The sequence below is a fragment of the Bidens hawaiensis genome, unplaced genomic scaffold (genome assembly GCF_021521415.1).
Source record: "Bidens hawaiensis isolate Kalapana, Puna unplaced genomic scaffold, B.hawaiensis_p1.1 tig00016042_1, whole genome shotgun sequence".
Lineage (NCBI taxonomy): Eukaryota > Viridiplantae > Streptophyta > Magnoliopsida > Asterales > Asteraceae > Bidens > Bidens hawaiensis.
The window spans coordinates 400,827-414,230 of NW_027492455.1; the positions used below are offsets into that span (position 1 = coordinate 400,827).

At 34.7% G+C, this 13,404-nt stretch overlaps 1 protein-coding gene and 1 pseudogene across 2 annotated transcripts; one reads left to right on the forward strand and one right to left on the reverse strand.

The window, feature by feature from the left end:
* Positions 1 to 2,538: 2,538 nt before the first annotated feature.
* On the forward strand, positions 2,539 to 6,517 carry LOC143550491 (transcription factor bHLH144-like). 2 transcript variants are annotated; one of them, XM_077041131.1, is made up of 5 exons: positions 2,539 to 2,809; positions 3,088 to 3,117; positions 4,307 to 4,443; positions 4,556 to 4,728; positions 5,326 to 6,517. In XM_077041131.1, exon 5 carries the CDS (start codon positions 5,648 to 5,650, stop codon positions 6,296 to 6,298), a length of 651 nt encoding a protein of 216 aa, XP_076897246.1. In that variant the 5' UTR covers positions 2,539 to 2,809; positions 3,088 to 3,117; positions 4,307 to 4,443; positions 4,556 to 4,728; positions 5,326 to 5,647; the 3' UTR covers positions 6,299 to 6,517. The 2 variants fall into 2 exon arrangements, with proteins under 2 accessions (XP_076897246.1, XP_076897245.1); XM_077041130.1 differs by lacking the exon at positions 3,088 to 3,117 and having other exon boundaries at positions 2,539 to 2,840.
* A 90-nt stretch (positions 6,518 to 6,607) lies between these two features.
* LOC143550493 (pentatricopeptide repeat-containing protein At4g04370-like) lies at positions 6,608 to 8,846 on the reverse strand (annotated as a pseudogene).
* Between the last annotated feature and the right edge of the window lie 4,558 nt (positions 8,847 to 13,404).

Below are 13,404 nucleotides of genomic sequence, written 5' to 3' on the forward strand. Positions count from 1 at the left end.
GCCACATCAGACCAGTGGGCAGCCCCACTGGCATATACCGGTTGGCCTTACCTTGCACCCTTTTTGATAAGTTTTATAAACTTTGTATCACTTGATTGATAGAACTCGAGTTAACTAGGGCTGAGTTAACTAAGTGCAAGGATCCTCTAATCGTAAAACGGTTGGATCTGTGTGTGTGGTGGTGGTGGGGAGGGGGGTAGATGGTTATGGAAACTTGTAGATGGAAAGTAAGGAGATTTCACTATAAAAGATTAAAAATGGGAGTTGGACAAGAAGAATCACCCCGAGGTTGAAAGAATTGTTGGTTGAACCGGGTCTCTCTAAAAGTGAATTGCTTCATATGGAGACTCTTGATAGACCGAATACCTACAAAAACCACTCTCATAAATAGGGGTATTCATCTTGATAAGGACAACTGTTGTGACATCCTACATCGGTTGGGAAAGAGAACTAAACCTTCTTTATAAGGAGGTGGATACATTCTCCATCATAACACGTTTTGGACGCTTAATGGTAGTGGATAAGAGGAGAATTCCACAGTTAAGCGTGCTCAGGTGGGAGTAGTATGAGGGTGGGTGATCACATGGGCAACCAAAAGCAAATTCGTGAGACGATGGTGGTACGTCCCGGCCAAAGTGGACAATATTATGGTGCGGTAATAGCTGGGCTGTTACAACTGTGCTTTATGCGAATTGTTTTCGGAGACTTCGGCTCATATCATGGTTCAATGCCGGTTGCAAGACAGATTTAGTCTTTTATTTATAATTGGGTTAAAGTTCCAGCCTCTTCGGGTTTACTATCGGTTAAAGAGGTGTTGGAACTCCCTGATAAACCTAAAACTAAAAAAAAGCAGCCAGCCAAACAATCCAAGCTATCTCTCTTGTAACGCTATGGTTGATTTGGAAGACTCAAAATGATAGGATTTTTAAAGACATCCCGTTTTTGATGGATAAGATGGTGGATGACGTCAAGTCTACCTCGTTCTTATGGGTGAAAATTTAGATTGGAAGCTTTGTGCTTGTTTCATTTTCTGAATTTTCCTTTGTAATTGTCTTCCTAGTTTCTTTTGTTTACGTTTTTGTTTGGGCTTTTTGCGACTTACAATTAACCTCACTTTACTTATTTATTTGAATTTAAAAAAAAAACTGAAAAAATTGATAGAATATCTTACACATTGAATACCTATGGTCCAAAGCCTATCGACATCAATTTACAAACCATCTCTCTATAAACATGTTAATAAATGTAGCCTAGTGGATGTCATAACTTGTCTTGGTCGGCGCACGACACCTCACTATTATTAATACCAACAACCTTTTTTATTACTCTTTGTGGTGTTCATGAGTTCATGTTCATCTTTCAAGAGATGGTGTTTAAAGTGGAAGTCATAATAACCAACATAAGTGTTGCTAATACTGTAATACACATTTAACCACCATTCATATATCATATTGTCAAAATCAAGATCTTGTGTGAGAACATCTTCATCTATTTGATTTTAGCATCAAACAATCAAATCCGAACAAGAACTTCATATTAAACATCGTAATAGATTTTTATTGTAATTAATATAAAAATACTATGTTTAAAATTCAAATAGTCGAACTAGGCAAAAACACATAGTAGATTATATTACTAAACAACTAAACAAGATTAGAAGAATTTACATTTGTATTGAACTATTCAGATGGTTCGTGATTTTCTTTTGCATTTAACTATTTATACATATAAACACGCAAAACACAAATGCTAAATTTTAGGATTGGGATTCGTAGATGTCACGTTCAATATTTTTTTAATATAACGTCAGTGGCGAAGCTTGGATTAAAACAACCCGGGGGGGGGGGGGGGGGTTGTTTCCGGTTGAGGAGGTCGGACTCAAATTTCCGGTTGAAAACGGTTAAATTTATACTACATACAAAAATTTTCGGTCAAAATCGGGTAAATTTACACCCATACGCAAAAAAACAGGGGGGGGAGGCCACCCGTGCCCTAAGTAAACTTCGCCTCTGTATACCGTCTCATCATTAAGCAAACCAGGTTTAGGTATGAAATTTTAAGAGTGTATTTAAATATACATAATTTGAACGTACCTCATGTAAAAGAGATAATTTTTTGTTTAGGAAAGAAAGACAAAGTTTGTGAGAAGTGTTATGTTTAACATATAACTATAGGTACAATAGGTACAATATTAATAGATAACCAACCACCTTCAACTATTTATGTTAATAATCTAGTCTAATAGTCTTATCCCATCTACTAGACACATTATGGATTGTCACCAAAATCTTTAGGAAAAAAAGAAAACTTTATCCAAGTAAAATACATGTTATAATAATAAACTTGGAAGTCAATCAAATGATGTGAGAACATGATCAACCAAAAAACAGTCACAATAAACAAAACTTACTAAACAAAACAAATAGTAATAATATAAAAAGTGAAGTGGTTTACTTAATGTTGTTAATTACTTAAAACCAAATTCCAAGAGATTAGATTTGTGACAGAGAGACAAGATCACGCATTTTGTCAAACCTCTTGATCACGCTCACGCGTGCTCTCAATATCCAATCCAACGCTCACAAACCCTCCAATGTTTCAATCCAAGGGTCCATGTTTAACCTCTTTGACTCTCACCCTGCACAAAAAGCAGAAAAAAAAAGCACACTGTCCCCAACACCCAACATCAAAACCCACCCACTCTTCTCCATTTTAGTCCCCCCTCACCACTCATTTTATTATTTACTTCTTCACTGGATCATCATCATCATCAACTACTACTACTGCAATACATATTTTTTTTCATAAAGTTTTCATCTTTCTTCAAGAACTTGAATTGGGTATGAGTTATTTGTTTTTGTTTATGTGTTTCTTGTAATCTTGTAGAGGTTATTGTGTAGGATGATCAAGATCTTTGATCTTGTTTCAAGAATCTTGTTTAGGTGTGTTTTTATCTTTCAAAGAGTTTGCATCTTTCTTCAAGAATTTGAATTGGGTATGAGTTATTTGTTTTTGTTTATGTGTTTCTTGTAATCTTGTAGGATAATTATTGGGAGTTTGACTATATAATAAAGATCTTTGATAAAGTTTTCATCTTTCTTCTGGAATTTGATTTGGGTATGAGTTATTTGTTTTTGTTTATGTGTTTATTGTAATCTTGTAGGGGTTGTTGTGTAGGATGATGGATTTGTCTGGAGTTTGATTATATAATCAAGATCTTTGTTTAGATGTGTTTTCATCTTTGATAAATTTTTCATCTTTCGTCAGTAATTTGAATTGGGAATGATTTATTTGTAATCTTGTAGGGGTTATTGTGTAGGATGATGATAATCAAGATCTTTGATCTTGTTCAAGAATCTTGTTTAGACTTTAGATGTGTTTTAATTGTTGTGTTTAGTGGTTTTGTTGATTAAATTAATGGGCTTTATGTTTTAATGTTTCTTAGAGTGTAATTGCATAATAGATCAGTTGGATCTTTGGATTTATTTTTGAAAAAAAGTCCTTTTTTTGTATATTTTTCAAGAAATTGATTCTTGGTTTGTTTAAAATGATTTAGTTAGTGATTTTGTTGATTAAATTGCAGGGCTTTGTTGATAATTGTTTAAAATTTTTTGCTTGATATTAAAGATCAAGAAACATTAAGATATTCCAAATTTGTTTCAAAAAGTTTGTATCTTTTTTCAAGAATCTGAATTATGGTCTGTCGGTATGGTTTAAATTTCATATTTAGAGTTATGATCAAGTTCAAGGAGTTTGTAATCATTTTTTGGGTTTTGTTTGGATGCTATAGATCAAAATGATACTAAGACTTTAATCCTGATGCTGGAGCTACATACAGTTATGTTGGTAGCTCAAGTTCTATTACTATGATTGATACTTTAGATACTTTATTAATCTTAAATGTTAGTTCTTTTAATCTGTGATTATACTAGTTTATTCATAAATTTCTGTGCAGTTAAAATTTTTATTTATCCTCTTTGAACACATCAAGAAAACTTAATTGGTTTAGAACTCTTTTAACAATTGATTATGATTTTGTGATTAAATAAGGTCAAACTGGTTGTATTAGTAGGAAAGAAAGAGCCAATGTTAAAACAAATGTGAAATTAATGATTTTGTGATTTATTAGGGTCAAAATGACTTAACAACTTTCATCCTAAATGTGTTTGTAACATCTACTTTTGGTTTTTAATTTAGTATTTATATTCTTGAATGATGATATGGTTATTTATATATAAAGGTTAGATTTTATATTAGTATGTTTATGGGTTGACTAAGTTTGACTTTTGATTATGTGATTTCTCAGGTGTTGGGATCATCATAAAACTGTATTCGAATAAGTGAATCAAAATGCAGTGGACCTCTTTGGGATTGAATTATATTGGAAAGTTTTCTCGCTTGTCGGTCTTTTTCCGTTTCATACTGTAATTTGATTTTACTAAGGTGAGACGCGTCTCCTTTTGTTTACAATTGTTATTTGTCACATGTTTAAGAGCTTCAACTATTAAGTGATCAAAGGTCAAATTTTGACTTTGGATACTGGTTTTTTTTGCAGGCTTGTTTTTGATAGTTCTGTTATTTGGTATTATTTTTCATTGCATATTGGTTGGAGGGCTGAGAATGTTCATTGGTGTTTCACAAAGGAGAATTCAAACAGTGAAAGAAATTGGGAAAATTAAAATGAGTGTTGGGGTTATTGCTTTTTACAATTTGATGCAAGTTTGCCAGGTATATGCTTTATGCTATCTTTTATTGCACCCTTTGACTTTTTGGTCAACCAAGCGATTTTCATGGTAACAAGTTGATATAGAAAAGCTTTTATTTATAGTAGATTGCAATTTGGTTATCATCATTTGTAAAGGTTTTACGAGTTGCATATTTTCAATTTTTAAAGTTTATCCTCAAATCATATCAATTTGGAATCGAAAGCATGCCTTATTTGACCTCGAAAGTCAAACGTGTTAATATTGAATAAGATGTTTTGACACTATGGTCATTGGTCAGCCTTCATTTTTCTTAACTGGTTGACCATTACATGATTTGTGTTTCGTTGCAAAAGTTTTGTTTTTGTTATCTTTATCTTAACCTTATTGTTAGGTAAAAAGGCGCACCCTTTTGACTATTTGGTCAACCAAGTGATTTTTAGTAAAATATAGTTATCTGGAGTTGAATCAAAATTTGTTTCGCATCATGTATATAACTACTATAATTAACATGAATTTAGAACTTAAAAGTGTTGTCATAACTCATAAGTAATATATACTAACTTCTGTTTGACCTCAAAAGTCAACCGTCTGATAACCGTTCACTTGTGCTTTGTTACAGGCTGAATATTTCCGTCAGTTGCTTAAGCCTGTTACGTAGATGTTTCTTAGTAAAAGCTTGTAGACATTGGCAAGGTTTGCTCTTTTGGTTATTTTTTCTCATTAGAAGACGTTAAAGATATTGATCGGTTAGTTGTTGGTGGTTATTATTAAGTTGGAACATAAAATCTCTCGGTGCAAAAATGGCAATAACTTGAAAGTGCATCGCTTGCTCTACTCTGTGTTTAAGATTATTTTTTTGTTTTAAGATCACACTAAGCCCAAGAACCGTAACTACATACAACAAAGGCACACATTTGGATACGTCTGGTTAAAAAGAATTAATGCAGGGTGACCGACATAATCTCCCCCTAAATCAAGATCAAATGGGTAATAACGGGTACTTACCCGATCACCATATTTCATCGTTCTTTGGTCAAAACGTTGACTTTCATCCATCACGAGATTGCCCGAGAAATTTCATTATCTTTGACCGGACAGATAATCATAGTCAGGTCATGTACAACCCCGGTCTAAACATGGGTCGGCCTTTTTTCCCTGATACTGAACTGATGCAAAAAGACGTATATGCCCCTAGGGCTGTGGAAGAAGATCAGGCTGATATTGACGCATTGTTGAGCTTTGATGACGAGGATGAAGATGAAGATGAAGATGAAGATGAAGATGAAGATGAAGAATACGAAGAAGAGGAGGTTAGCACCGGGCGGACCTATGGAAATGATACTTGCGATACATCTGATTCTTGCTCTTCAATGTTAAGAAACAAATGGGCCGGGTCAACATCATCTCACGGGTCAAAGGGTAGTTCCGGAAAACATGAAAAGATGAAGAAGATGATGAAGTCACTTAGAGGAATCGTGCCTGGCGGTAACCCACAAATGAATACAGTTGAAGTCCTTGATGAAGCTGTTAAATACCTAAAGACTCTAAAAGTCGAAGCTCGTAAAATGGGCTTCGGAAATTTGTCGGGTTGAAGTTTACAACAGGTTTAGCGGAAATGACGATTGTGCCCCTGCTGTTGGGATGTTGCTGCCTTTGTTTCGGGAGGTGCCTAGTTGGGTAGAAGGGTAATTTTACTTGCTTTATTTTGTGAGAATGATGAACCTATGGCTTTAGTGTCGTTATGTAATATGTTATGACTATTACTTTATTGTTGATTTATATTGTATTATTGTTATAGTTGTGATTTACTTAATGTTGGTTTTTGACTTGATAAACTTTGATCCAAAATTTACAAAGAAAAAGCCCTTAATACAATTGTTGAACAAAACAGTCTAAATATCTTAACATTCTATACAATCTACAACATATTTTCCAGGTTTTAAATGCATAAACATGGATTTCAAACACATTACAATGTCATTATATTCAGGATGTGAACTATGATCCTTAAAAAATGATGTAATATTCCCATTTAACTCAACAAAACTCCAAGCAGGTACCTTTTTTAACCCAAGTGACCTCATTTGCACCCATGCATCACCAACACCATCCCACTCACCACTTGAAGCATAATTATGAACCAACTGCACCAAATTTCCAGCATCTTCAGGCTTTAACCTATGCATTTCACTTGCAATAACATCTCCAAGTTCCTTATTACCTTTACTCCTGCAAGCATCTAGAACAATCCCCAAAACATCAACAACCGGTTCCACAAACATTTCCTTGTAGAAATCATACGCGTCGGTTATCCTTCCACCTCGACAAAGAAGATCAACAATGCATGCACAATGCTCGAGTCTTGCCTCAATTTTGTAACGATTCTTCATAATGTTGAAAAGGGTGAGGCCTTCGTCAACAAGCCCGTTATGGCTGCAAGAATATAAAACAGATAAAAAGATAACATGATTCGGTTCAAGTCCGGACCGCAAGAACTCCATGAACATGTTTAAAGCATCCTCCCCTTTACCATGACTACCATATCCACCAATCATCGTGCTCCATGTCACCACGTCATGGTTTGACATTCGGTCAAAGCACTTTCTCGCACTGTCTATGTTTCCACATTTGAAATACATGTCAATCAAAGCGGTATCGATTAATAAAGATGATTTAAGAGAGTTCCTGATAATATAATTGTGTATCCACTTTCCTTGATGATGAGCTCCAATCGATGCACACGCTTGAAGAAGAGAGATTATTGTTACAGCATCCGGTTTTTCAAACGATTCTCTCATTTCATTGAATTCATATAAAGCATTCGACAACTGACCATTTTGCGCGTGCCCTGCGACAATCGCGTTCCATGTCACAACATCTTTACGAACCATTGATTCAAAAACAACACAACCTTTATCAAGATGGCTGCATTTTGCATACATCGTAATGAGTGAGTTTTGTGTGGGAATATCTAATAACATTTGTTGTCTTAATATGTAACCATGAATTGAGGTTCCTACACGAAACGAACCCAAATGAGCACACGCTGCAAGTGCACAAGATATGGCTGTGGTAGACGGGATCACTTTAGAAACTATCATTTTGTGAAATAACGATAAAGATTTATCCGGATGTTCGTTCTGCAAAAGGCCAGAGATCATCGCAGTCCACAAGATCATGTCTTTATTCGGAGTCGATTCAAACAGTTGATACGCGGTTGTAAGATCTTTAAACTTAAGATACATTGTTATAAGTAATGTTTTAACTTGTAAATCCACTTCAAAACCACTAGTTATCACTTTCCCATGAACCAGTTTCGCAACGCGCGGGTTGTTCTGTCTCGTAACAACAGAGATCAACGACCCGAATGTCTGCTGATCGGGCTCAAATTCACTTAAACACATCCTGTACATAAGTAGTAATATATCTCCAATATTATCAGTCGAAGCATAGGCAGAAACTAAAGAGTTCCACGAAACAATATCTCGTTTATCCATCGACTCAAACAAGTTACTCGCATCCGAAACTCTCCGACATTTCCCATACGAATTCAAAATGCTGTTTACTAACGGCAAGTCATAAACGAAACCGTATCGGATCGAAGCAGCATGAAACGACTGAACACGTGCGTATTCTAAAACCCCGGAAACCATGGTTAATATAGTAACCGAACTCGGTCTAATTCCTTCAAACTGCATTTTCTTATACAAACTCAACCCAGTATCCAAATCACCTGATCGAATATAACACCCGATAACCGCGGTCCACGGGACGACATTTCTCTCAGGCATTACATCAAACACTTGGCGTGCAACATCAGTGTGTCCAAATTTCGCATAGAAGTTGATCAAAGAAGCTGCAATGTAGGCATCTGATGAATACCCATTAACGACAGCGTGTTGGTGGAATGATACGCCGAGTGAAATGAGGTTTAGTGAAGTACAGGCTTTGAGCATGCTTGGGTAAGTGTATGGGTCAGGTGGGATGTGGGTTTTGAGCATGGTGAAGTAGAGTTGGAGGACGTTGTGGTGTGCACCGGCGGTTGATTAGAGAGTTGTGGGTTTTGGTGGCGAGTGATGGTGGTGGTTGGAGGTGGTGGGTGGGTATGTGTGGTTTGAGCTTTTTCATTGGTCATGCTAACGGAACCACAATGCAGGTGGCTGTTGCTCTTTAGCAAATGGTGTTATTATTTACGGGTGTGCGTCGGTCGATTTTGAGCGAAAAGCGAATTAAAATCGAGATTTCGGGGTGTGTAGTCGGTTTTGGGCTAAAAGCGAATCAAATTTGAGATTTCGGCTTTTGAGTATATGAAAAAAGTTCGGTTTTGGGGCTTTTGGTTTGCGCTTGGGTTCAGTTTGGTTTTTATTTTGGGTGAAAATTTTTGAAAAAAAATAATAAATTTGGGCAAAAATTTTTTGTTGGTTGAATTTTTATTTACAACTAATTGTATCGTATTCTAATATTGAATTGGTATATGAGCCTAAAACGTTTGATTCTAGACTACCACCTTTTCCATTGCACTAAAAAGTCGTTTTTAGACTGATGCTTTAAAAAACAAAATCATATATAATATATATAGAATATTTTTTAACAGTTATGGACCCTTGGGAGAATGGGCCTGACTTCGTCACCCTCCTCGACCTCCTTTTGGGCCAACTCTAAAGGAGATGCGGGAATCTCTTAAATTTCAAGAACTGTTTAATTTGGTTCAGAAATTAGGGGGGTTGATTGCTAGCTAATATCCGAACTTGGATTACAAGCAAGAGACTGGTATGTAGTGCAACATGAGATGGTTAATATACATAATAACATGTTGGTCGTACACTTATACCAATCTACTTTGTTACAAATCGTATCATGGTATAACGAGTTTAGGTTAACTATATATATAAACCGAGTTATGGTTTAGTCTGTAATAAAGTTTTGAGTTAGTTTTATTGATTATAATGTAAGTGTTTATTAAACTACCGATTCGAGAATTTAACCTTAATTCTCTTTGTTGTGATCATGTGGCCCAATAATTTCTTCTATTTGATGTCAACAAGCATTTCTTGTGTTTTAGCTTCTTGTTCATGGATTACTATGTTGGTTCAAGTATATTCACAATTCTAATCGACTCCATTCCTATGATGCAACAACTTAGCAAATTACCTAAAAAGTAAATTAAAACTAGTGTGAAAATTCCAAGCAGGTGAATAAAACAAGTAATTGATAAACTAGGTTACAAGACATTAAAAATGGGCTTATCTTAAACGATCAAAGCGAGTCAAACTGACCTAGGTTTAGCTTAAATCTGGTTCATTTATAAATCAAACCTAGCTAGCTTGTTTATAACTAAGTCGATTTCAAGCAAGTTGTTTCTAAGATTGTATCGAGCGTACTTCAAGCTACATGAACATCCCCACTCATTAGGTGTCATATGAGTTGCGATTTATATACGAGCCCCTAAAAATTTGAAGACAACGAAAGCGAAATGTATACAATGATTAAAAACATTTTTATTTTAAAATCCTCCATCCAAGTCCCTATTTATGAAAAAGAATCAAATCAAAATATAAAATCCTCTACAAATTTTTTAAGAGATCACAATCTTTTTAAGTATACTCTAGATAATGTAAATGCCAAGGAATCGATGGTTAGCTTTGTACGTATCTTCCATTAATTTTTCCGTCACTTAAACTGATTTTTAATTGTTTCTTGAATACTTCAACGTTCGGTTAATGTGTAGATGACTATTATTATTCTAACTTATAAAACATGCATAAAATAAATATGTTTCATTAGAAAAATAGCATTACTGCAGACAAACGGGTAATAAGTTGTGTTACTAACTCTTTTTGGATATCAAAACTAAGTCATTTAAAAATAGCATTCATAATACATATGGTCATAACATTACTATTCATGACTTGTTAGACATGTCTAAAATACTCAACAGTCTCAGTCTCAGTCTCAGTCTCAGTCTCAGATACTAGAAAACCAAAAATATCAAATATGAAGAGTACAAATCTTCCTTTCTTAGCTTATTTTGTAAAAAAGCAAGGTAACTTTTTTTGTAGATTAATTATTACAAGGATACCTTGCGTGTTTTTTCACGCCTACTATATGAGAATTAATTAACTTCAATAACACAACTAAAAGTTTTTAAACATGATCAACCCTAAAATGTTGCATTTGGTCAAATTTCTGGTTTTTGGGATCTACTTTCGGCCAGGCTGGAATTATTTTGGGTTATTTTTGTACATTTGTTTCTTTTTTTACTTTATAGTTTTATAAACAACAATCTATATAAATTCCAGAAATCCAGCCTTACTTTACTTATACAAAGTCTTCTATGAACATAAACAAAAGAATGTGAACATGGGAAATCAAGTACCATGTACTTTTCAAGGAATCTTCAAGTTCTTATTGTCATTGGTGCTATTATATAGGAAAAAGATCTTTATATTCTTTTTCTAATCTTTTTACTTGTTTTATTATTTGGTTTTATAAGTTCATGCATGAAAAATCCTTATTAAAGTAATTACAAAATCGTTTTTTAAGAGTGTTGTGTCTTACTTTTCTTCTGCTGTAAAACAATTTTTAATCTCGAATCGAAAAGTGGTTTAAGGATTCCGTATAACGATCATGGTTTTCATTAGAGTGTAGTTGTGGTGTCACCAAAGCCCAAAGGTTAGGATGATCAATTGACCATCAATTATTTTAGCAGACAAAGAGTAACAAGAAATTTGTGTTATTACGTACACACGGTTTTAAATAAATAATCCGAGAACACACAATGCACTTGTATTATATACGTTAACCTGCTTTAAATTTTATAAGCATAATGTACAAGTGCATTATATGGTTCTTTATTTAATTGGTTTTGTAATTAGGGTGTTAATATTATCCCAAACATATTACATATATTGACTATACACATGAAAGAACATATTTGTTTCTGAATCAATATGTTAATAATACACAAGAACATAATAATTAAAAGTCGTTGGAAAGGAGCTAGTTGCACAACTGTATTCACATTCAATTTTTTTTTGCTTCACATCTTATTGTTTAGAAACAATCAAACAAATTTTCCTCCACACATGTATGTGAAAACATACATATACATAGAATCAATATCAAATAAAAAGTCTTAAAATAAAATCCTATATAGTGAGAAAATTTTTAGATCGTTGATCAAGTGTAATCAAGGGTTAAGATGAGATAAATGATCAAGTACGTAGACTCAAAAGGACGTTAGCTTTTGAAGTGGGAGTAAAATGGTAATACCACCATTGTTAATTATTTTTATATTATACCATTTTCTTACATTTAACAAGTTTAATACAGTTTCTTAAATTTTACCATAAATTGAGTTAAGGTGTTATATAAAAAAGACTATTTTAAAAGTTTCCAACTTGGTGCGTACAATGACGCGTTAGATTTCATATTTCATGATGCCTCTAGCTTTGATCCAATACATAACTACGTGTCAAGTTTTGTATCTTCGTTTTCTATATTTTTACGTTTTATTTAACGCATTTATCACTGACACCCTTGCGAGACGTCATAAATAGCAAGCAAGTTTCCATGAATTTTCTCAATCTTAGAATATATAACCCACCCCCTATATGTACTTCTTGGTTCTCTAACTTATTTGTATATTAAATTATAATTTAAGTACTTTTATAAAAAGAGAATTTATCATATTTTGTATGAGAAATCAATAAGACTAAGGGGTGTGGGGGTTTTAGTGGGGGCTTTAGTGGGAGCAAGAACCAATAACATTATGACGTGTGGCAAAGAGAGAAACTGGATAAGGGGGGTGTTGGAGCCCCTGGTGGAGCCTCTGGCCCCTGGTGTGGAGGGGCTCCAGCAGGGGCTCCAGCGAATTTTTTTTTATTTTTTATAAATATATTCAAACAACGTATTATTAAAAAAACTCATAAATTATTAAAAAAACACACATTAATAAAAAAACACATTAATATCTAAAAATAAAATAAAAATTAAAGTACTAAAAAGAAACATTCTTCTTATTCTTCGGCTTGGTCTTCTTCGATCAACCTCTTTCGGATACGTTCCTTTTGCTTTTCCATTAGCATTTGATCGACCGGATTTAGGTTACTGAAGTCTCTAGTAAGAAAGTCCAAATCTCTCATTCGAGTTTTTTCCTTTTTGTCATAAGAGACCACCTCCATGGTTTTGTTGAATTTATTGAGGGATTCAACAAGATTGGCGATGTTTACAGCTTCCCCCTCAGCCGGTTTTTTTCCCTTGGCGTCCCTTCCCAATGGCCGCCTCCTCGGTGGTAAAGACGTTTCCTTCTCCGCAATGTTTAGGTCGAATCCAACGCGGCAATCCGACCCGGTTGAAGTGCTATACGCTCCAGACGAACTAGTTTTAGTCCGTTTCGGCCCTACTTCCGCATCAAAGTCCGGCGCCACCAGCTCAACCCACTTGGAACACCTTTTCAACCTGTCCCATAACTTTAAATCGTCCCACGTCTTCACCATCCCATACCTCCGCAAACACTCCTGCTTCCACTCTTCGACCGTGAAATTGTAAACCGTCAAATCATCACTGCCACTTGGTCTCATACGACCGCTGTTCCTGTTGAAAAGATTAGTAAACAAGCCGACAAATTTTCTGATTTCGGACCACCGACCAGAAATCATATCGGCGTTCCGCTCTGTACTCCCAACGAGCATGTAGA